Source organism: Schistocerca piceifrons, chromosome 2 (genome assembly GCF_021461385.2).
Source record: "Schistocerca piceifrons isolate TAMUIC-IGC-003096 chromosome 2, iqSchPice1.1, whole genome shotgun sequence".
In the NCBI taxonomy this organism is placed as follows: domain Eukaryota; kingdom Metazoa; phylum Arthropoda; class Insecta; order Orthoptera; family Acrididae; genus Schistocerca; species Schistocerca piceifrons.
In genome coordinates this window covers 494,825,658-494,850,930 of record NC_060139.1, presented here as the reverse complement: position 1 = coordinate 494,850,930, position 25,273 = coordinate 494,825,658, and the positions used below count along the sequence as shown (strand labels likewise).

Here is a 25,273-nt window from a genome sequence, read left to right as displayed (position 1 = left end):
AGGCTAACAGACAACAAATTGGTTGGTTTGAAGGAAATAAATTATTAACAAACACAGAAAAAACACTGCTGAACTCAAATAAGCCTGTAACATATATGTGTCAATAAACTCAAAGATCTCTGTGCCTACAGGAGAAACAATATTATTAGACATGTGCTTTGATATGATTTCAGGTAGCAGAAGCACAAAGGAATAAAATGCAATACAGAATATAATATGTTTTAGCTTATGTTTTCCTAGCTATAAAACCAACTTATAGGCTGCGACAATTGCTTACTTTCCCGAATTCCGCCGCTTTATTTACTGTGGAATAACATTACAGACACCACATCACTTAGCTCACACACCTTATTGACTAAAAATTGAGCTTTAAGAGGTATACAACACGCTCAACTGACTGTCACTCTCTCTAAAGCCTTCAGTCTCAACATTTACCTAATTTTTTTGTTCCAGAAAGTTGGAAAGAAACGAGAAAGCGCTTAAGGGATTAAAAGAAAAACTTGAATATTGATGAACATAATAAAAGGGCGAAAAACAATTTGTATGTCTGGTCAATAAGAACATAAGCTTTTGAAACTTGCTGTAAAAATCCTGCTATGTCGACTTACAATGATAGACTACGTTATTTATTCCTTCTCTTTGGTTAAGAATTCTCAGCAACAAGGCAGCAATCTGACCTACATATGATTCAGTCCAGAACTACCTGCTACCAAAAAAGTGTTTTAAATGTTGGGATAAAAATGTATAATAATTTACCCAATGAAATCAAAGCAACAAAGAACCCAAGAGCCTTCACACATAAGTTAAAAAAATATCTCTTGGACCATTGCTTTTATGCAGTTGATCATTTTTTTGAAAGGGGTTAAAAATGTAAAAAATATGATAAATGTTCAATTAGGTCTGAAAATTATATACTGTGCATGTCTATGAAATACACTGGACTACTTTACTATTACATTTGTATTGGCTGTTTGTATTTTAACATACAACATTTGCATTTACTGTTTTGTTAAAGATAGCTAACTTCCTCATTGCAAAATAATGTAAAAACAATTTATTAAATATTAACTGCAAATATGTTCCCTTGCCCTATCCAATATCGTATGTAAAACCTTACATCTCTTTGATTTGTATTAACTGTTTTGTTGAAGAAAGATAATTTCCTTGCTACAAAATAATGTAAAAATTACTGTAAATAGCTCTCTTGACCTATCCAATATCATATGTACAGCTGTACAATACTATGATTGCCTGGATCAATAAAAATACAATACAATACAATACAATGGACATTTAGTATAAGTTCACTGCTCCTATTCAGTTAGAAACTTTTTGCGACATGCAAATGCCAAAAACTTGAAAGCAACAAAAAAAAAAAAATTGCTGCTCCAAATTCGAGCTTGGGATCCTGTGTATTAACATTGACATTCAGTTATACTGTTACTGCAGTATCTATAACGTATTGTCTATGTATTATGCAAAGTGATGTGTGTGTGTGTTATGGACAACGACGTGTCCCATAATGAGTAAAGAATTCTTGACTGAATATAAACAATTAAATTCGTAACTCAAATGGAGGGCATGGAACAAACAATAATTTTCAGTGCGTATAGAGTCTTTCTGCCACTTACTACTATGTCTTGCTAAGTGGAGAAGGACGTCCACTCTTTAATCAAGGCAGTATTTTTCGAAACACTAACCAGATTTTATTTTTTCAACAGTTTTATGCTCTCACACAACTGCTGTACAAGTGAAACAACAAGAAACTGTTCGCTCAAAAATGGTGGTTGTTTCGGCGTGCGAGTAATCCCACAATTCGACAGCTGCCTATGAATGTTAAAAAAAAAAAAGAGATATACTGCATACTTCCTTTGAAAACCGAAAGAAAAAAAAATTAAAATCTGCGAAGCTCTGTTAGTCACGGAAATAAGTTGAAGTAAACATGACAATGCTGGAAATAAATCGACTCGATTGTTTGCAGACATTCACTAGTGTAGCCTGGGTCCAGGCAAAAAAAAAAAAAAAAAAAAAAAAATTTTGGGGCGTTGTCATAGGTTTCATAAGTGTAAGCCTTGCTTTTGCTAATTTTTCGTACCTGTGTGGGATTTTTTTCAGAATAACGAAAATAGTGAATTAGTTTCAAAATATGCGCTCACAGCGACGGTGTAATTGTCTCTAAAGGATCTTCGTTTTCAGAAACATAAAAGTTCTGAATTTCCACTACTCGTTTGGCAACTTGTGGCCGTCCTTTCACGCATTTAATGCTTATTTTCAATTAATATTATTGATAAAATATCGAGATGCAAGGAAGATGCATAAGTAGACCCACAGGGAGACAAGACATTGTCAGGCAATATCATTTGTTCACATTTTCAAGTTATTTCAAAAACACGCCTAACACTCGTCTAACATCAGTCGTAGCTCAGTTTCTGATTACTTGGTGAAAGTTAAAACAAAATACTCAGCCTTAAAACGATAATGCCAGATAGAAAATGAGCAGTTCTTCCAATGCTTTCACGCACCACACGAATCTACAAAGAATTTAACTTAATATCTTTATTTTTGCTTAAACAACATAGGTAACTGGCTTTCATTGTGCCTCGAATATTGGCTGTGTACTGGAATGTGGGTAGTACCTCGAGTTGGGCGGCTGACAGCGGCGATTTGAGTAATACATATGAGGCAAAAAAGTCTATTGATGTAACTATAACGTGTTAAGCGTTTTACTGTCTAACCGACGACAGGGCACAGTTCCACGACCTTTGCCCCTGAATATCTGTGTTGCAGCCCATCAAATCGTTGTAGTTGAGAGACGTGCGCTGGTGAATAAAGAAGAGAAATGCAACATGGCCTCCGCACGGAAGAAGCAAGATGAGAAGCATTTAAAAATATTACGGGAATTAGTGTCGTTACCAGCAAACAAAGAGTGTTTTGATTGTCATCAGAGAGGGCCGACTTACGTGAACATGACAATTGGATCATTTGTTTGCACATCATGCTCGGGGATGCTGTAAGTGTATAACTGCTATCACTTAATTGTTAAAAGACTTCATTATACAGCAAATGCACCACTGACAGCGGGTTCTGACAGCCTGTTTGTAACATTGCTGTTGCCTCTCATCGTGGTGCGGTTGCATTTTAACGACATATGAATATTTCATTATTAGTGCTGAATTATTTTTTTGCATGTGCTAGTGCGAAAAGGGGCGAACGTAATCTAAACGCTTATCAGAAAAGCAATCTTTTGCGGGAAGGAACAGTAGCCCCCATTCCGCTGTGAATTACTGGGTGTTTACAAGGCTGTTTCATTACATGGCTACTTCACTTTTTGTTATACTGTCATTCTCGCAGACTAAAAAAACAAATAGCTCTCTCCTAAATCAAGAATTCTGATCTCAAAAGCGTTGAAATTTTTATTTTGTACTTTGTTTACGCAAACTTACCCTGTTTTACGACGTACCTATTAATGTTACCAAACTATTAATTCAGAGTTAGTTATCATCCTTGTTGTCGGTCCTCTCCAGAAGCCGATTAAGTAGCGCTGTTATTTATATAAACATTAGCATTAAGAGAACTGGATTTTAGTGTTCATTGGCAGCACATAAGAATATGACACATTGATGCACCACAAAACATGGAGGCATAAAGTTGGAAATAGTTATGGGACACCTTACTGGTTTTATTACTAAAGAACAGCAACGTATGAAATCTGTTTGGTAAATGCACTGTCACATTGTGTTAGGTATAACTGTTCTTTCATGTACTGTTACATATACTTGTTTTCTATTAACACCAGTCCATTGTATTAAAAAACTGATGACGTACTCTTAGGGATATACCGCAATCCCCTGTGTATCGGTCACACATGAAGATGTGTTCAAGGGCAAGTTTCCATATTCATACTTCAGGAAAACTGGTATCAGGTAAGAGAATCCAAATAGCCCATGTGATGTGATAAACACTTAGGTGTATGTCCATGGGTGGCAGTACACATTTTGGCTCTGAAGGTATGTACTAGCTAACAATTGTGCCTCCAATTTATTGGCTTTCTGAATTTAATGTTCCTTTGACCTGAGCTGATACGGTCTTACTATGCTGGTTCTGTGGAATCCGTGAAAGCGAGGGAAAAAGTACAGCAGTTATATACTCTGAGGGCATGGACCTCTGCTGTGTGGTTTAGTGAAGGAGTACTCTGGGGTAAAATAGTCAAGAATAGTCCTCCATTCATATTTGGGCAGGGATCAGTAGTGGTTATTGTCAGAATAAAAAGTAGATCTGATAATCTGATGTTCTACAGGTCAGAGCATGAACTGTCAGATACATTAATAATACTGGTAGGCTAGACAAACTAAAAAGAGAGATGAATAGATTGGAGTTGGATAAAATGGTAACAAGTGAAATGCATTGGCAGGAAGAATGGGCCTTATGATAAGGAGAATATAGGGTGGTCAAAAGAAAATTGGGTAGTGCAGAAGTTGGTCTAATAATGACCAAGAAAAAGGAATGGCTGTGAACAATATTATCAATATATTACCTTAGCCAAGATAGATATGATGCCACAATATACCACAGATGGAGAGGACTGAAAGGGGGAAACTACCTGGCATACTTTTTGAACAGCCCACAATTTATTAATTGAAGACACTTTGTTTAAGAACAGTGAAGGAAGTTGAATACATGGAAGAGACTGGGGCACACTGGAAGGTTTCAAATGGGTTATATAATAGTGAAACAAATTTAGAAATATTTTCAAGAGTCTTTTCCCTCTGTGTACCGTTATCCCTTTCCCTTGAGTGGACTGTGCTGTTTGTGTTGGTTCTGCCTTAATTTCTGCCATCCTAGATCATGGGGCCAATGACCTTACTGTTTGGTCCCCTCACCTGAATCAACCAAGCAACCATTTCCAAAAGCGGACATAGATTCACATCGTAATTTATCGAATATGGAATGCGAACTAAACTTGAAGAAGAAGAAGAAGAAGAAGAAGAAGAAGAGGAAGAGGGGGGGGGGACAGGTGGAGGAAGGGTAAGAAAGTAAGGAATAGTGATTTTTTGAGAGTTTCAGATGAAACGTTAGTCAATGACTAATGCATTACTAAAGCTTGGAGCTGGGTCACAGCCCAAGCCATCAAGAACTGTTTCCGTCATGCTGCTGAAACTAAAGACATGTTCAGTGACACTGATGATCTGCCATCGTGTGCATCTTTGCCAGAAATCAACTGTGAAATTCTCAATCAGCGCGACTATGAAATGTATGCAACAGTAGATGATGAGTTTGTTACATCCAAAGTGCAAACTGGAGACGAAATTGCTTGAGCTTGTTACATCCAAAGTGAAAACTGGAGACAAAATTGTAAATTAAGTGAAGAATAGGGGTCATAGTGCCGTGAGTGAGTGAGTGAGTGAGTGAGTGAGGGAGGTGAAGAAGAAGAAGAGGGGGGGGGGAGGAGGAGGAGGAGAGTATGTCCTTACCGTGAGTGATACATTAGAAGCCAGGAATATGTTCTATGAAGCTGGGGAGGAAGCAGTGAAATTGCAAATGAAATAATGAATATGGAATGTAATTTAGCAAGTGTGTATTGGGCAGATAAACAGCAGAGTAAAATGATTGATGATTTCATTCCTGAGTAAAGAAGTTTGGTGAGTATTAGATACACTGCTGTATATACTGTATCCATGTAAGTTGAATAGTGAAAACTGTATGAAAATAAAAAAGGCTAAATAAATTTGTCCTGTTTCATTTGCCACCACAAAAGACTGAAAGTAACGAATATTTGTCACAGCAATGATCCTTTATAACAAAATAATTTTGAAGGTCCTTTGAATGTTGTTATAACCAGGTTCCACTGTATGTTTAAACTGCAGTGTAGTGAATTGTAGGGACAACTGAAAAATTTTTGCCACATCAGGATCAAACCTGGATTTTCTGCGTTTTGCAAACAGTCGTCTTAACTGTTAGGCTATCTGAGTGCAGCTCCATTTCTGACTCAGACCTACAATCAGTGATATTTCTGCCATTGATTTCTGAACACTACTACTTGCAGTTCTTGCATGGAATGTGTGGGATCAGTGCCACTGTGGGAAACTGCGTCCATCAAGAACTGTGTCTTACTGTGCCGCAAGAGATACGTATGAAATAAATTATATGCACTGAAATGAAATGAATGATTTGCTGGGAATTAAATCGATGAAAGTGCAATAATGTGAAATGGTGTTGTTGGTGACGATGAAAGTTTGAGTCAGGGTTGTAGGTGTGGTCAAGTATGGTAATGATTTGGCAGGAAATGCAGGAAATCCAGATTCTAGTCTCGGTCTGGCACAAATTTTCAGTTGTCACAGCATATTTATGTAATAAGGCATGGTTCCCAAAGGCTAAACCACCTGCCATCTGTTTACAAAAAAGTGGAACATCTGGTAGAAGCCAACATGTAGCTAGATAAAGTTGGTTTCTGGAGAAATGTAAGAACATGCAAGACATTACAAACGCTGTGATTAATTTTAGAAGATATTTTTAACATATCTGTCATTAGAAAAAGTTTTTGACAAAGTTAATATAATTTATGAAATTCTGAAGGTATCTGATAATATACAGGGTACAAAAGGCTAACTGCAGCTGGTACAAATACCATATTGCAATTGTATTATGGAAATGAGATATGATACAGAGAAGGCAACAATATTATGAAATGGAAAGTTGCTACTCACCATGTAGTCGAGATGCTGAGTCGCACATAGGCACAACAAAAAGACTGTCACAATTTTTTTTTTGTTGTGCCTATCTGCAAATCAGCATCTCTGCTATACTTGCTTCAATGGCAGGGAGAGCAGGTGTCGTTCTGATGGGTGCAGGGCATGTGGGGTGGGAAATGAACAGGCAGATCGGGGTGCCAAGGAGGCCTGCAGAGAACAGAATGTGGCACAGTGTCCTATTCCCATACAGGCTCTCATTTATGTACTACATAGGAAGTTTGCACAATTGCGGGATGAGGAATGGATGGCTGACAGTAACAGACAATAAGCTGCCGTTGTTGAATTCAACTATCCACCTGTGGCATTCCTCCTGCCGGTTCGCTGAAGTGGGATGAAGTGAACCTCACCCGTTTTCAAATTGGGCACTACCCTCTTAATACAGCTTTTTACTACAGCAAGAGGACCCCCCCCCCCCCTCCCCCAATTTTGTGATGCTTGTGATGTGCATATCCCTGTGCGCCATATGTTTCTACTGTGATGCAAGGGCTGGAGCCAATGTTGGTTGAGATACGCCCTCTATTTGTATTTTAGCTGATGATGAGATGAGTGTGACTAAAGTTTTAAAATTTTCTGATGTGTCTGCACTCCGGCCTAAGCTTTTAGGCTTGAGGTTTTAGTGTGTTGCAGGGTGGCTGGCTTAACTTTTTTTTTTTTTTTTTTTTCAATCAGCCACATCCATATGCTGCTTTGTTTTACCTCCTCCTACCACTTTCTTCCCGCCCATGAACCATGGACCTTGCCGTTGGTGGGGAGGCTTGTGTGCCTCAGCGATACAGATAGCCGTACCGTAGGTGCAACCTCAACGGAGGGGTATCTGTTGAGAGGCCAGACAAACGTGTGGTTCCTGAAGAGGGGCAGCAGCCTTTTCAGTAGTTGCAAGGGCAACAGTCTGGATGATTGACTGATCTGGCCTTGTAACAATAACCAAAGTGGCCTTGCTGTGCTGGTACTGCGAACGGCTGAAAGCAAGGGGAAACTACAGCCGTAATTTTTCCCGAGGGCATGCAGCTTTACTGTATGATTACATGATGATGGCGTCCTCTTGGGTAAAATATTCCGGAGGTAAAATAGTCCCCCATTCGGATCTCCGGGCGGGGACTACTCAAGAGGATGTCGTTATCAGGAGAAAGAAAACTGGCGTTCTACGGATCGGAGCGTGGAATGTCAGATCCCTTAATCGGGCAGGTAGGTTAGAAAATTTAAAAAGGGAAATGGATAGGTTGAAGTTAGATATAGTGGGAATTAGTGAAGTTCGGTGGCAGGAGGAACAAGACTTCTGGTCAGGTGACTACAGGGTTATAAACACAAAATCAAATAGGGGTAATGCAGGAGTTGGTTTAATAATGAATAGGAAAATAGGAATGCGGGTAAGCTACTACAAACAGAATAGTGAACGCATTGTTGTGGCCAAGATAGATACGAAGCCCACACCTACTACAGTAGTACAAGTTTATATGCCAACTAGCTCTGCAGATGACGAAGAAATTGAAGAAATGTATGATGAAATAAAAGAAATTATTCAGATTGTGAAGGGAGACGAAAATTTAATAGTCATGGGTGACTGGAATTCGAGTGTAGGAAAAGGGAGAGAAGGAAACATAGTAGGTGAATATGGATTGGGGCTAAGAAATGAAAGAGGAAGCCGCCTGGTAGAATTTTGCACAGAGCACAACATAATCATAACTAACACTTGGTTTAAGAATCATGAAAGAAGGTTGTATACATGGAAGAACCCTGGAGATACTAAAAGGTATCAGATTATATAATGGTAAGACAGAGATTTAGGAACCAGGTTTTAAATTGTAAGACATTTCCAGGGGCAGATGTGGACTCTGACCACAATCTATTGGTTATGGCTGTAGATTAAAACTGAAGAAACTGCAAAAAGGTGGGAATTTAAGGAGATGGGACCTGGATAAACTAAAAGAACCAGAGGTTGTACAGAGATTAAGGGAGAGCATAAGGGAGCAATTGACAGGAATGGGGGAAATAAATACAGTAGAAGAAGAATGGGTAGCTTTGAGGGATGAAGTAGTGAAGGCAGCAGAGGATCAAGTAGGTAAAAAGACGAGGGCTAGTAGAAATCCTTGGGTAACAGAAGAAATATTGAATTTAATTGATGAAAGGAGAAAATATAAAAATGCAGTAAGTGAAACAGGCAAAAAGGAATACAAACGTCTCAAAAATGAGATCGACAGGAAGTGCAAAATGGCTAAGCAGGGATGGCTAGAGGACAAATGTAAGGATGTAGAGGCCTATCTCACTAGGGGTAAGATAGATACCGCCTACAGGAAAATTAAAGAGACCTTTGAAGATAAGAGAAGGACTTGCATGAATATCAAGAGTTCAGATGGAAACCCAGTTCTAAGCAAAGAAGGGAAAGCAGAAAGGTGGAAGGAGTATATAGAGGGTCTATACAAGGGCGATGTACTTGAGGACAATATTATGGAAATGGAACATGTAGATGAAGATGAAATGGGAGATATGATACTGCGTGAAGAGTTTGACAGAGCACTGAAAGACCTGAGTGGAAACAAGGCCCCCGGAGTAGACAATATTCCATTGGAACTACTGACGGCCGTGGGAAAGCCAGTCCTGACAAAACTCTTCCATCTGGTGAGCAAGATGTATGAAACAGGCGAAGTACCCTCAGACTTCAAGAAGAATATAATAATTCCAATCCCAAAGAAAGCAGGTGTTGACAGATGTGAAAATTACCGAACTATCAGTTTAATAAGTCACAGCTGCAAAATACTAACACGAATTCTTTACAGACGAATGGAAAAACTAGTAGAAGCCAACCTCGGGGAAGATCAGTTTGGATTCCGTAGAAACACTGGAACACGTGAGGCAATACTGACCTTACGACTTATCGTAGAAGAAAGATTAAGGAAAGGCAAACCTACATTTCTAGCATTTGTAGACTTAGAGAAAGCTTTTGACAATGTTGACTGGAATACTCTCTTTCAAATTCTAAAGGTGGCAGGGGTAAAATACAGGGAGCGAAAGGCTATTTACAATTTGTACAGAAACCAGATGGCAGTTATAAGAGTCGAGGGACATATAAGGGAAGCAGTGGTTGGGAAGGGAGTAAGACAGGGTTGTAGCCTCTCCCCGATGTTGTTCAATCTGTATATTGAGCAAGCAGTAAAGGAAACAAAAGAAAAATTCGGAGTAGGTATTAAAATCCATGGAGAAGAAATAAAAACTTTGAGGTTCGCCGATGACATTGTAATTCTGTCAGAGACAGCAAAGGACTTGGAAGAGCAGTTGAATGGAATGGACAGTGTCTTGAAAGGAGGATATAAGATGAACATCAACAAAAGCAAATCAAGGATAATGGAATGTAGTCTAATTAAGTCGGGTGATGCTGAGGGAATTAGATAAGGAAATGAGGCAATTAAAGCAGTAAAGGAGTTTTGCTATTTGGGGAGCAAAGTAACTGATGATGGTCGAAGTAGAGAGGATATAAAATGTAGGCTGGCAATGGCAAGGAAAGCGTTTCTGAAGAAGAGAAATTTGTTAACATCCAGTATTGATTTAAGTATCAGGAAGTCATTTCTGAAAGTATTTGTATGGAGTGTAGCCATGTATGGAAGTGAAACATGGGCGATAAATAGTTTGGACAAGAAGAGAATAGAAGCTTTCGAAATGTGGTGCTACAGAAGAATGCTGAAGATTAGATGGGTAGATCAGATAACTAATGAGGAAGTATTGAATAGGATTGGGGAGAAGAGAAGTTTGTGGCACAACTTGACCAGAAGAAGGGATCGGTTGGTAGGACATGTTCTGAGGCATCAAGGGATCACCAATTTAGTATTGGAGGGCAGCATGGAGGGTAAAAATCGTAGAGGGAGACCAAGAGATGAATACAGTAAGCAGATTCAGAAGGATGTAGGTTGCAGTAGGTACTGGGAGATGAAAAAGCTTGCACAGGATAGAGTAGCATGGAGAGCTGCATCAAACCAGTCTCAGGACTGGAGACCACAACAACAACAACAACAGCAACAACCACTTTCTTCCTGTTTAGTTGATGTTTTAATATTGGCGTTTCATGCTTCAGTTTGTGGGCGCACCTATATATTTTCCCACATTTTGTTACTTTCAGTTTCTGTGCTGTTGTATACTCCTGTTAAATGTATTCTCTTGTCTGAAACTGTTTTCGCGTGTGTGCTGAAGACCTCGATGTGCACCCATTTCAAGATATCCATCCATCCCCCCCCCCTCCTCTCCCTCCCTCCCTCCCTCCCTCCCTCCCTCCCTCCCTCCCTCCCTCCCTCCCTCCCTCCCTCCCTCCCTCCCTCCCTCCCTCCCTCCCTCCCCCCCACCACCACCCCCACCCCCACCCCCACCCCCACCCCTCTGTGTCTGTCGGGCTGGCTGTGTGTGTGTGTGTGTGTGTGTGTGTGTGTGTGTGTGTGTGTGTGTGAACAGGCCATCACACACAAAACGTCATGTTCCATAATAGGTTGTAGAGACAAAATTAGCCCTACAGTAATCCTAAGATTTTGATCAATCCTCCACCCTACCCCCCCTGGGTTTGATTATGCATATGATGTATCTGAATGTCTTTGTGCTTAATTCATGCCTATCTTAAATAATTGTGGCAATATAAAACTTCTGCATGTGTGGTCTGTATAATATTGTTCCAGCACTATTATATATCAGAAAATAATGAATATTGTTGCTTGCTGTCTTCTTTAACATTAATTTGAAATAAATATTTTCATTAATATTTCTGCAATTATCAGCTTATTTATTACAATTTACTGCTCACAGCCGCGGACTGACACCACCTCACAGGGTAAAATCAATATCCATGGCCAGTTTTACGCCTGAGGAAATTGATATGGTGAAATCGAGAGGAAATGAGGTAACAAAATATGGTTCATATTTGCCTTTTTTATAACTCATTGTGAGCTAACTAATGTGTTTATATTCAGTAAGTTATTTTCTCTTTGTAACGCGCGCAGCGCGCGCGCGCGCGCGCGCACACACACACACACACACACACACACACACACACACACACACACACACACACAGACAGTATTAGTCACAGCTAATGAATCCTGTTTCCTGATTAAAAGTCTGCTGAGGCACACACCTTTAACCAGTCAGTAAAATTCAGCATAGGGAATACTTTTCCAAAGGAAGAGATTTTGCTCCAGTAATAATTCTGATTCTCTTGAAAAGCCAGTCTATCTGTTCCACACATTATGATTCTGCAGACACACTTCAACTTGAAATGAGTCGAAGACAATTTGTGGTAGGTGGAAGCTATGAATTAACAGTGTACGAGGTGTGGCCGAGTGACTTAAGAGCATTGCTTTCAAGCTAATGTTAGAGATTCGGTTTCCAAATTTTTGATAATGTGCTTCCAGTAATCAGTGTGACAGAGATCAGACGTACTGATGGAACATGCTTTGAAAATATGGTGCTCTGCATGAACAGTAACTGACAACATTTGTTGCTATCACATACAGGTTCATTATTTATAGATAACATGTGCAATGTGCCATCATTGGGTCCTTATTCATTGCATGAACAGCATCAGAAATGCACTAATTGTCAAAAACAAAGTCACTTACCCATTTATCCTGAATGGTTTTCAAAAGAGAGTGAATGTTTCAGAATGACGTATGTTCTCCATGAATGTGTATTATGACCTGATATGCATGTGGGCTTAAGTCTTCAGAGGTTATTCTGTGGTAAATGCTACCATTCATAATGAAAAACTGTAAAAGTTCATCGAAAGTCTGCGATGCAACAAGATCATAGCATACATGTCTTTCAGACATATCCACAGTGTGCTAAGTGGACTGAAACATGAGCTCACGACTTGCCATTCCATAACCTGATATATTCAGTCTTTACACAATATCCCTTGTGATGCCGAGGCTTTATTGTAAACTAGACTGAATTCAGGGTCAACATCATTCAAATGTTGCAGTACTCACAGATCTCATTGTTGTTCATATTGGACTTGGCAGTTCCTTGTACTCTTGCATGGTAAGGAGTACAAAGATGGCTTGACATCCAAGCCGTCTTTTGCCATCCTGATGCTCATATCAAAGGTTATATTTGAAATCTCTCCTTTGTGGCTAACTCAGTGATCCCTCTGTCCTCCTCGTACGTTTGTTGTACCAGATCCGTGAGCTTTTTTTAAATTTTTCCCATTTGATTATTACACGATCCACAAGTGTCTCCAGTATTGTGTGTAACCACTATGTAATTGCTAGTAACAAAATTTTCTTCTATCGGGGGCTAATATAAATTTAGATTCTAGGACTTCCATTTCTACAAAGTGCTTAAGCCGTCTGTTGTTTCTGTGGTAGGTAGGCATAATCAGTAACAATGTGTGAATTTAGTGCCAGTCCTTCCTGAAGTACTGGTAATTCTTATTCCATGGCATATCTGCATGTTCTAGCTTGCAGCTCCTCTCTCGTAATAGTTTGAAAAGAGCTGAATTTTTCATGGTTATGCTTGTGATTTTGTATTAAATATTTGATGAGTTCTAATCAAAATATCCCATGGTCATACTAAGCTGTGGTGGCCACGACATTATTTTTTACAAATGCCGTTTCCTTAAATCTCTCCAGTTACACTTTGTTTCTTTCTATTTACCCTCAACAACATTAACACGGGTTTCCAATTCTCTCTGTCTTTCGTCACATGTATGTGCCCTCTCAGCCTCAAAATAGACTTCCACTAGTTCTTGCTATACCTTACCATGTGTCCTTAGTCTTTCACAGTGACATGCTTTAGTAATATTCTTGGTTTTCAAGCCACATCACTTAAAATCAGGAGTTAAAACCACTTACTGCGGGGACTGGCACTGTGTTGCATTTATGTTGGATGTAATGGCAGCATCCTCCCCAGGGGGCTCATGTTTCTTTAGAGAGTTCGTGCATGACACTCGTGTGACCCTGAGCTATTGCAGCCTAGTCTTCATTCTTAGGCTGTAATTCCTTCCCTGTGCCCCATCCTCCCTGTCCTTGCTCCTCCCCCTCTGCCCCCTCCTTCCTCCCTCTGTGTTCTTACTTACATTGACCTGTCTGTCCCGCTGATTTCCTGTATTCCATGCAGTTTTGTGCCCTTTGCCTTTTTTTGTCATCCTTCCTTTTTAGTGTTTTTGGTCCCTCTTTGAAGTTTGACCTTCACTTCTAAATTTCTCTCCGTAGTGTGAGCCATTTGGGGAAAGATGCCCTGCCTAGAGTCTACGGTGTGGATTCCTCTCTCCCCTTCCATCCCCTCTTCCTTCCCTGCTGTAGCCCCTCCGCCACGCTGTCACCAGCATGTGTAGCCTATCCATGTCGTGAGACTGTTACGTATCCATCTAGCGGTGCCCTCGACAACACAGAGATTACATTTCTGATACTACTCTCATACGGCTGTCTTTTAAAGTGGTAATGAATCATTGAATGCTGCTTTTTATGATCCTGCGAACTTCCCTTTACTGTCTACACCTTGAAAGGAAGGCCCGGCTAGCCGTCTTGGGGTGAAACTTTCCCTGCTACCTGGTCCGTACTAGGATGAATTGGGACACGTTCACCATTGCAAAACCATTATTTTTTGTGGAAAATATTGAAGAAAAGTTCTGTGAAGTGGAGAGTCTCAGTAAGATGTGGTCAGGTTGCCTGTTCACCAACTGCCACCCAGTTTGCAGCTCTATGTTCTTGTGATCGTCTTGGCAACATCAATGTCCATTAAACTTGACCAGTCTTTGAATATGGCCCAGGGAATCATTTTTCATAGGTACCTCATCCTTCAAACTGATGAGGAGGAACTCCAGGCCAGTCTCCATCCGTTTCTCAGGACGTGTGATCCGAAGTGTGGCCCCCACTAGGAAGGAGCATGCCATCAGAGATGCCAGTAATCATGGGGGATACTTTCACAATGGTTTTTTCTACCCCTACAACTTCTGCCCACAAGAGAAAGCTAGATGAGTCATAGCCACAGAAAATTCTTCCATCAGTGCCAAAGCTCGTATTTGTTTCTTGGTCTGACAAAGTTCAAGACATTTCAACTGTAAACCCTTTCATTACTCAGAACTGCAGGTTCTGTAAAGTCTTGTTCCCAGTTACGAAATGACACCTTGTTAGAAACAGACAGTGACCTCCAGGCACAAAAATTGCTTCAAATTACACTGCTGCGCTCCTTCCCTGTCCGGGTGGGGCACACCATACTTTAAACTCATCATGCGAGGTGGTTTGTACAAGAGCACTTGACGGATTATCAAATGACATTTCAAAATTACCTGCCTGATCAGGGAGTACATCAAGTAATGAAAAGGATTGAAAAGGAACTGGTACCGACCCGCATCCTCTTCTTGCTGTTTGACGGAGTTCAACTTCCATCGCATATTGAAGTGGAATATGAGAACTTCAGTGTGCTCTTACATCCTCAAACCTAAACGTTGCTGTCAGTGTCAGAGGTTTAATCATACCAGCCAGTCGTATTCCAATACAACCAAATGCGTTAACTGTGGCAAGGATGCCTATGAGGGTGATTTCCACCCCCATCCCCTTGTTGCATCAGCTGTGTGGGTGACCATGCTGCTTACTCTAGAGATTGCTGTATTTTTAAAGATTAACGAATTATTCAGGAACTCTGAGTGAAGGAAAAGGTGTCCACCTTTGTTGTTCGTAAGTTATTCACCAGTAGAAAGCCCACTGTGCTCCCAGTAGGCTAATACAGTGCTGTCCTCGCCTCTCCTCTACCTACTAAGGAGGTAGACGGGAGACTTACGATCTCACCTTTAGCGCCACAGTCGTCAGATCGGCCAGCCCAAAGGTCGCTTGTTGAAACTCCCAACTATCACCCACTCACTCTAAGGGTCAACCTTCATCGGCTCCTGATAAATCACAGGTCCCAAAATCGGACGCATGGACTTCCAAACAAGAACCTACTCGTGAAGAATTTTTACGTACCCAGACATGAGAACCATCAACTCCTTCATCTCAACGTCCTGCTTCCGAGAAGGCTCATAAGAAAAACAGTTCCTATCCTTCTCCACCATGGTGTCTCTCTTCTCGACCCAGCGGTAGCCGCTCTCAGCTGTCTTCCGTGCTGCCAAGACACACCACTGGTGGCTGATCAACTAGCCAATAACTGGTGGCAGGAGCTGCCCCTGAACAACAAATGGATCAGGATCTTCTGCCTCTGGCCGAATGCCATTACACGCCATTGGCCACCGGCTCTCAGCAGTAACTGAGGTGACGGCAACTGTGGTGAGATTCTTTCTTTTTCATCCACCCTCTGTCAGTTATCCGTTGCAGTATCTGTGGAATTTGCCCCAATCAGGATGAACTGTCGATCCTCTTACGATCCTACTCCCCAGTCATCTTCTATCCTCAGGAAACAAAGCTCCGTCCCCATGATCACTTTGTCTTCCCTCATTTCCAATGAATTCAGTTGGATCCCCCCCTCTGTTGTTGGTGTTACGGCACACAGGGGGCATACGATTCTTCTCCATGATACTATCCTTTGTCACCCAACCACTTACACAGTTCCTTCCAAGCTGTCACTGTACGTCTTTCCCTTTCTGGATTCACCTTCTCTCTTTATGCCATATACATTCCATCATCCACCCCAACGGCAAAAGCCGATCTCTTTCATCTCCGTGGTCAGGTGCAACCCCCCCTGTTTACTGGTTGGGACTTCGGCACGCACCATCCGCTTTGGGGATCTCCGCATCCTTGTCGAAGAGGCTCCCTGTTGATTGACCTTTTCCACCAAACAGATCATGTTTGCCTCAACCCTGGGGAACCTATATTTTTGTCTGCCTCCACATCAACCTACTCTCATTTGGAATTTTTGGTTTGTCCTGTTTGGCTAGCTCAGCACTTTGAATGGTTTGCTCTATCTGATACACACTTGAGTGACCATTTTCAATGTGCCCTTTGGTTGCAGTCACAACTGCCATGCCCCTGTGGGTCCGGGGATTAGAATAGGCCCAAGGTATTCCTGCCTGTCATAAGAGACAACTAAAAAGAGTCTCTCACATTTCAGCCTTTATGTGATGGTCCCCTGTAAGGTTTGAATTGCATTTTTCAAAATTTTCCCAAAAAGTGAGCCAATTTGGGAAGGGCACCTTACATGGTGCATAGTGTCTATCATGCGCCGAGACCTCTTAAATCCTTCATCGACGTGGATTTGCACTTCCGCTGATTCTCCTGCTCTTGGGCAAGGTCACCCTCCTGGGTGCGTTTTACTTCATCCTCACTGTTTTCTGCACTGTTGACGATGATGGACTTCTTAGCTCATTTGGACCTGATATCCAGCACGGCATCAAGTTTGTTGTGGTGGGGCTGCCATGCACCCTGTTGGTTGTAGCCCCCTGACCACACAGGGATCTCTCCGCTGACGCCTGCACCATTAACTCCCCACGTTTGCCAAAGAGTAGATGCCCATCACCCTGGGGCGTCAGGACTCCCGGCAATGGCCATCCTGCCAGGTGGCCTTTGCTGCGGCTGGGTGGTGCCCATGGGGAGGGCCCCTGGTCGGAGTGGGTGGCATCAGGGTGGATGACATGCCATGAAGCATAGTACATCATGTCTTGCTGGTGGTCAAACACCAGCAGTCTCTAAGCAGTCAAGGTCTAACTGCAATGCTAAGAAATATAACCATAAATCGTCTCTCCCCCCCTCTCCACACACACACACACACACACACACACACACACACAACTCTAGCCACACCATGGGAGGAACGTCAGGCCAAGGATGGCAAGGAAGCTTATTCACCCCGGTACCTCATATATACGAGAGTTGATGGGGAATCTTTCTTGTCAGTAAACCTCAGTTTTTTGTGGGGCATTTAGAGGACAAGTTTGGGAAGGTGAAGAGCTTGTCCAAAATGCGGTCAGGGTCGGTCATGATCAAAATAGCATCCTCTGCCCACACAGGCACTACTAGCCTATGACAAGCTGGGGGATGTTTGTTTCCATCATGCCCCATAAGAGCTTAAATATGGTCCAGGGTATCATATTTCACAGGGACCTTGTTTTGCAGTCTGGCTACGAGCTACATGCCAATTTAGAGCGGCGAGGTGTCCATTTTATCCAGCGTGTCCTCCGGGGTCCAAGGGATAATTAGGTTGCCACCGGTGCCTTCATCTTGGTTTCGAGGGTGACACATTACTCAAGAAGGCCAAGGTGATGGCCTACCGCTGTGATTTAAAGCTCTATATCCCTCCTCTAATGCAGTGCTTTAAGTGCTGGAAGTTCGGCCATATGTCATCCCGTTATACTTCCAGCGCACTTGTCAAGATTGCGGACGCCCGTAACATCCCAATACTCCACGTGCTCTGCCTCCCATCTGCGTCAACTGCAAAGAGCGCCATTCGCCTTGCTTGCCAGACTGCTGGATTCTCCAGAAAGAAAGGAAAATCATGGAGTACAAGACCCTGGACAGACTGACCTACACTGAGGCTAAGAGAAAATTTGAACGCTTGAATCCTGTACGTATGACATCGTCTTTCACCACCGCTACAACAGTTCTGGCACGATCAGCCAACCCTGGTCACCTCTCACAGCCGGAAGACTACATCTGTCCCCTTGATTGTGGGGGCATTTCCCTCCCTGTTGCTCCCGCACCCACACCACCTACTTCAGGAGCAACACCCCCCCTCCCCAACCATCAGGGACGTCCATCCCCACTTCTAAGCCGGAAGAAGCATAAACTTTCTTTGGCTTCTCTCACTAGGAAGAGGTCCCTTGGGTCCCTCCTTTCCTAGGTTTCTGTTAGTGGGAAAGATGACACCTGCCAGTGGCTGAAGAGCTCAAAAGCAGCTGGTCGGCTGGTCGTAGGGCTTCACGCTCATCCTCAGTCCCGGAGAGACTGAGCCAGTGAACATGTCACAGCCAGGGAAACCCAAGGAGCAGCGAGGGAAATCCAAAGAGAAGACCCCTAAGACCAAGGAATTGAGGTGGCACCCACACCACCACTACCTACAAGCTCTGCACCTGAGGATGGGGTGGAGATTCTGGCATCCGCTGAGGCCCTAGATCTCGCCAGACCCTCGGACACAATGGATATAGACTGCTCAGGCAATAAGTTGGTGGCAGCAGGTGACTGAAGCATAAATTGCCTCATTGAATGTTCCACATGTTCCCAGTCTCATGATGATGTCATCCTCCAGTGGAATTGCAGTGGTTTTTTCCACCGCCTGTTTGAGCTACGGCAACTGTTAAGCTTTACATCTGCTATCTGCATTGCCCTCCAGGAAACCTGGTTCCTGGCAGTGCGGGCCCCTGCCCTATGTGGCTATAAGGGATATTACAGGAACCATAGTGGCTATAATCGAGTGTCAGGTGGAGTTTGCATTTATGTCCTGAACTCGGTCCTTAGTGACACTGTGCCCCTTCAAACACCTCTTGAAGCTATGGCTGTCAGAATAAGGACGACACAGGAAATAACTGTCTGCAATGTATATCTTCCTCCAGATGGTGCAGCACTCCTGAATTTATTAGCTGCACTGATTGATCAACTCCCTAAACCTTTCCTACTTTTGGGAGATTATAACGCCATAACCCCTTGTGGGGTGGTACCTTGCTTACTGGTCAAGGCAGAGATGTCAAAACTTTACTGTCTCAGTTCGACCTCTACCTCTTAAATACTGGGGTCGCCACACATTTCAGTGTGGCTCATGGTAGTTACTTGGCCATTGATTTATCAATTTGCAGGCCAGGACTTCTCCCTTCTATCCACTGGAGAGCACATGACGACCTTTGTGTTAGTGACCACTTCCCCATCTACCTGTTACTGCCCCAGCCTCAGGCCCACGGACACCTGCTCATATGGGCTTTAAATAAGTCGGACTGGGAAACTTTCACATCTGCTGTCACCGTTGAATCTGCCCCACACGGTATCATCAATATGGTTGAGCAGGTGATAACAACAATTGTTTCTGCGGAAGAAAACGTGATCCCTCGCTCTTTAGGTTGCCCCCGGCGTAAGGCAGTCCCTTGGTGGTTGCTGGAAGTCAATGAAGCAATTAAGGAGCATCAGCGATCTCCACAGCAGCATAAATGTCACCCTTCCCTGGAGCACCCTATAGCCTTTAAATGGGTACATGCCCATGTTTTCAAACTTATCAAACAATGGAAGCAGGAGTGTTGGGAGAGATAAGATTCGACCATTGGGTGCCCTACGTCACCTTTTCGAGTCTGGGCAAAGATCAAACGTGTTTTCGGGTACCAGACCCCAATAGGTGTTCCCGGTGTTACAATAAATGGCATGTTATCTACCGACACAAACGTGATTGGCGAGCACTTTGCTCGAGTCTCTGCATTGGAGAATTACCCCCCAGCCTATCGCTCTCCTAAACTGCAGCTGGAAGGGAAAGTCCTCTACACGCCACAGTGAATCCTATATCACCCCATTTACAGAGGGGGAGCTCCTCAGTGCCCTTGCACATCACCCCAACACGGCTCCTGGGCCTGATCGGATCCACAGCCAGATGATTAAACATCTCTCATTGACTACAAGTGACACATCCTCATCATCTTCGACCGGATCTGGTGCGATGGCATCTTTCCATCACAGTGGCGGGAGAGCACCATCATTCCAGTGCTCAAACCCGGTAATAACCTGCTTGATGTGGAGAGCTACCAGACCATCAGCCTCACCAACATTCTTTGTAAGCTGCTGGAACATATGGTGTGTTGGCAGTTGGGTTGGGTCATGGAGTCACGTGGCCTACTGTCTCCACATCAGGGCAGCTTCCGCCAGGGTCGCTCTACCCCTGATAGTCATATGTCTCCCGAGTCTGCTATCTGAACAGCCTTTTCCAGACGCCAACACACGGTTTCTGTCTTTTTTTTGACATACATAAAGCATATGACATGACCTGGAGGCATCATATCCTTGCCACATTGTATGAGTGGGGTCTCATGGGCCCACTCCAGATTTTTATCCAAAACTTCCTGTCGCTCCATACTTTCCATGACCAAGTTGGTGCCTCCCATAGTTCCATCCATATCCAGGAGAATGGAGTCCCACAGAGCTCTGTATTGAGTGTGTCTCTGTTTTTAGTGGCCATTAATGGTCTAGCAGCAGCTGTCGGGCCCTCTGTCTTGCCTTCTCTGTATGCAGACGACTTCTGCACTTTGTACTGCTGCTTCAGTGCTGGTGTTGCTGAGTGTCGCCTACAGTGAGCCATCCGTAAGGTGCAGTCATGGGCCCTAGCCCATGGCTTACAGTTTTCTGCCATGAAGACGTGTCGTGCATTTCTGTGGGCGTCGTACCGTTCATCCGGAACCAGCACTTTACCTTAATGATGATCCACTCACTGTAGTGGAGGCATATCGATTCTTAGGTCTGGTTTTCGACGCTCATTTGACTTGGCTTCCTCATCTTCATCAGCTTAAACGGAAGTGGTGGCAGCACCTCAATGCCCTCCGCTGCCTGAGCAACACCAACTGGGGTGCAGATTGCTCCACACTGCTGCAACTCTACAGAGCCCTTGTTCAATCCCGTCTTGACTATGGGAGTGTGATTTATGGTTCGAGGCACCCTCAGCATTGCGATTGCTCGACCGATTGCACCATTGCTGAGTTTGACTAGCGACAGGAGCTTTTAGAACGAGTCCGGTGACATGCATACTGGTTGAGGCTGGAGTCCCTCCATTGAAGATCAGATGTGCACAACTTCTTTCCAGTTACATTGCACACATTCATAGCTCTCCTGAACATCGGAATTACCGTCTTCTTTTCCCACCTGTGGCAGTCCATCTCCTGCATTGGCAGCCCAGGTCAGGGCTAACGATTGTTGTCCGCATGCAATCCCTCCTCTCTGAACTAGAGTCCTTCCCTTTGCCACCTCTACTTGCAGTCCTTTCACTTACGCCTCCGTGGTGTACGCCTCAGCAGCACCTTCATCTAGACCTTTTGCATGGCCCTAAGGACTCCGTTAACCCCGCCACTCTCCGCTGTCACTTCCTCACGATTCTTGATGTGTTCCGGGGCTCTGATGTGGTTTACACCGATGGCTGATGGTCCTGTAGGCTTTGCATATGTTCGTGGAGGACATATTGAACGCACTCCTTGCCAGATGGCTGCAGTGTTTTTACTGCAGAGCTTTGGCCATATTTCATGCTCTTGAGCACATCCGCTCATGCCCTGGCGTGTCATTTCTCCTGTGTACTGACTCATTGAGCAACCTACAACCAGTGCTACCTTCGCCATCCTCAGGTAGCATCCATCCAGGAGTCCATCTATGCCCTGGAATGGTCTTGCCGTTCAGTGGTGTTTGTGTTGACCCCAGGACATGTCGGAATCCCCAGCGACGTGGAAACCGCTTCTGGAGATGGGCATCTCTGAAGCTGACCTGCGTTCCGTCTTCTGCCGCAGGGTTTTTCGGCTTTGAGAGACGGAATGGCATAACAGTATGCACAACACACTGTGTGTCATTGAGGAGGCTACGAATGTGTGGAAGTCTTCCATGCGGCCCTCAGAGAATCAGTTGTCCTCTTCCGGCTCCGCATTGGCCATACATGACTAACGCATGGTTACCTACTCCGTCACGAGGACCCACGTCTGTGTCGCTGTGGCTCCCAAATGAGAATCGTCCACCTCTTGGTGGACTACCCACTTTAGCCGCTCTGTGGCGGACTTTTAACTTTCCCAGCACCTTGCCTTCCGTGTTGGGTGACAATGCCTCAACAGCAGCTTCAGTTTTACGTTTTATCCATGAGAGTGGGTTTTATACTTCTATGTAGGTTTTAGCGCATGTCCTTTATCCCTCTGTGTCCTCCACCCTAGTGCTTTTAGGGTGGAGGTTTTAATATGTTGCAGAGTGGCTGGCTTTTCCTTTTTATTCTCATGGTCAGCCAGCCACTGTAATCTGCTTTCTTGTTTTACTGTCTTCTGTTTCTAGCGTCTCTCTGTTGTTTTCTTGTCCTCTTTTGTTCCTTTTAGTGTTAGTTGCCTTTTCTTCGTTCTTGTGGTTTTTCCTTTCTTTCTGATTTGTGGTATATGTCTTGTCCGTTTTATTCTCACACTTATGGCATTGTTTTATTAGGAACAAGGGACCCATGTCATCGTAGTTTGGTCCCTTCCTCCCCTTCTTTTAAACCAACCAACCATCGCAGTAGCGGGAGAGCACCATCATTCCGGTGTTCAAACTCTGTCAAAACCTGTTTGATGTGGATAACTACCAGCCCATCAGCCTCACCAACTTTCTTTGTAAGCTGCTGGAAGGAAAGGTGTGTTGGCAGTTGGGTTGGGTCCTGGAGTCATGTGGCCTACTGGCTCCATGTCAGGGCGGCTTCCCCCAGGGTCGCTCTACCACTGATAATTTTGTGTACCTTGAGTCTGCCATCCGTTGAAGCTTAGGCGTGCACACAGTCGTCTGCTCCAACTCTTTCAGTGCCCTTCAGAGCCTCAGCATGCTGTACACCGTTCATCTCTTAGTGCAACAGGTCCAGGAAAGCTGTCACTTGCTCACTCTTGATGGAGCTACTGTGATGTTTATGTGGGTTCCTGGTCACGTCGGTCTCACAGGAAATGACCCTGCTGCCAAGGGTGCAGGGGTGAAGTCCTTATACCTCAGCCCTCTAGTTCTTACACTACCTCCCATGATCTCCACATTGCCGTCTGTCTGGTGTCACGTTGGCATCACCATTTGCCCTCCCTTCATGGGAAGAAGCTCCAGGTTATTAAGTCTCTCCCTGTGGCCTAGATGACCAACTCTCGGCCCTCTCGCTGTGAGAGGATCATTTAACTAGGTTGCATATCGAGCACTGTCTTTTTATCCATCGTCATTTGTTAAGTGGTGCACCACCACCACTTTATGCTCATTGCCCTCAACCTTTGACGGTCCGCCATTTCCTGATGGAATGGCCTTGTTTTTAAGTACTTACATTCTCATTTGTGTTTGCCGTCTGAGTTATCAGCCATTTTAGCGAATGATGCGCAGACTGTTGACTGTGTTTTACTTTTTATCTGTTTTAGCAATATGGCGAAGGCCATTTAATTTTTTGTTCTGGACCTCTGTTTCTCTGTGGCATATTTTACAGACATTCCCACATCCCTGTTTTTAGCTTTCTTCTCTTCCGTCTGTTGGGATTAATATGTAGTTGTTCTTAACTCCTCTCTTTGTCTTCGTTTCTACAGTTCTGATATGGGCACATACCACCTTAATTGTTTTTGCACCCTGAAACAAAACAATACAAACAAGCCATATTGCTGCAGTTTCTGCACTCTTCGTAAGGCCTATGACACAGTTTGGTGGCATCACATCATCCTCACGTTCCCTAAGTAGGATCCCTGGGCCCCTCCTGATTTTTATTCTCCAGTTCCTTTCCCAATGTTCATTCAGAGTCCGGGTTGGCACTGTCCTTAGCTCTCCGCTGACCCAGGAGAATGGTGTTCCACACAGTTCTATATTATCTACGGACTTGTGGCCTTTCTTCTACTTCTTCTTCTTCTTCTTCTTCTTCTTCTTCTTCTTCTTCTTCTTCTTCTTTTTACAACAAGCTTACTTGGTTGCCCCACATCCGACATCTGTTTGCATAAACTCAATGTTCTTTGCTTCCTTTTCTACAGCTCTTGGGGCAAGTGTCGTTCGACCCATCTTTGCCTTTACCGGTCATTAGTTCCATCTCGTGTGTATTATGGTTGTCAAGTTTATGGATCGGCTGCTGCTTCCATGCTGCTGCTCATGGACCTGGTGCACCATCGTGGTATCTGTTTAGCTACTGGTGTGTTTCGCACTAGCTTTGTTGATAGTCTTCTGGTTGACACTGGAATTCCTTTAGATTCAGCGGTCCCGGCTCCTTTCTCCTGTGCCATCACTATCTGCTCTTCCTCTGCTCACCCCCTCCTGTTCTATTCTATTCTTTTCACGGCTTCGGGCTGTCGCCCACCCGCTGCCCACCCTCAGGTTACTTGTTGGGCTCTGCCACGCTTCTCTCCGCCGTGAGTTCTATATCCCCACCTTGTCCTCTTCCACATGTTCTCTCCCAACCAACCCATTGATTAGTTCCTTGGCCACACATTCAGATGGATCTTTTTTGAGGTCCGAAAGCCTCCAATGGTGTCCTGTTGTTTGTCCGAATGCTCTTACATAAGTTTCAGAATGCCATTGTTTTTTACACAGACTGCTCTAAATCCATTGCTCATGTTGGGTATACCTTCACATCTTCTGTTGGCACCAACACCATCTGTGGCCTCCCATGTGTGGAGTATTTACTGCAGAATTGATGGCCATCTGTCGGGCCCTCTGTTTTATTAAACGGTCCCTCACCCAAGTTTTGTTATGTACGGACTCAATGAGTGGCCTTCAAGGCTATCACTCGATGTTTTTCCCGCCATCCCTTGGTATCTGCTGTCCACGACCTTCTCATTGATTTTGGTGATGCAGCTTGTTTGGTCGATTTCCTGTGTCTTCCTGGTCACATAGGTATCCCAGGTAATGAACTTGCTGATCATCTGGCTGGGACACTGGCCAACTACCCCCCCATTCTCTTGACCCCCACCGATGGGGGATTTGTGGCTTTACTTCAAATTGTCAGCTGAC

General features: G+C 43.8%; 1 protein-coding gene across 4 annotated transcripts in view; it reads left to right on the top strand.

The window, feature by feature from the left end:
* The first annotated feature begins 2,561 nt into the window (after positions 1-2,561).
* Positions 2,562-25,273, top strand: part of LOC124775031 (arf-GAP domain and FG repeat-containing protein 1) — a 104,307-nt gene continuing 81,595 nt past the window's right edge. The window contains exons 1-3 of one of the 4 annotated variants that reach the window (XM_047249800.1): positions 2,562-2,700; positions 2,788-3,010; positions 11,529-11,622. In XM_047249800.1, the coding sequence (XP_047105756.1) occupies positions 2,847-3,010; positions 11,529-11,622 (258 nt within the window). In that variant the 5' untranslated portion in view covers positions 2,562-2,700; positions 2,788-2,846. Of the gene's footprint in view, positions 3,011-11,528; positions 11,623-25,273 lie in introns of all 4 variants that reach the window. The other 3 variants (XM_047249801.1, XM_047249799.1, XM_047249802.1) reach the window with 3 other exon arrangements.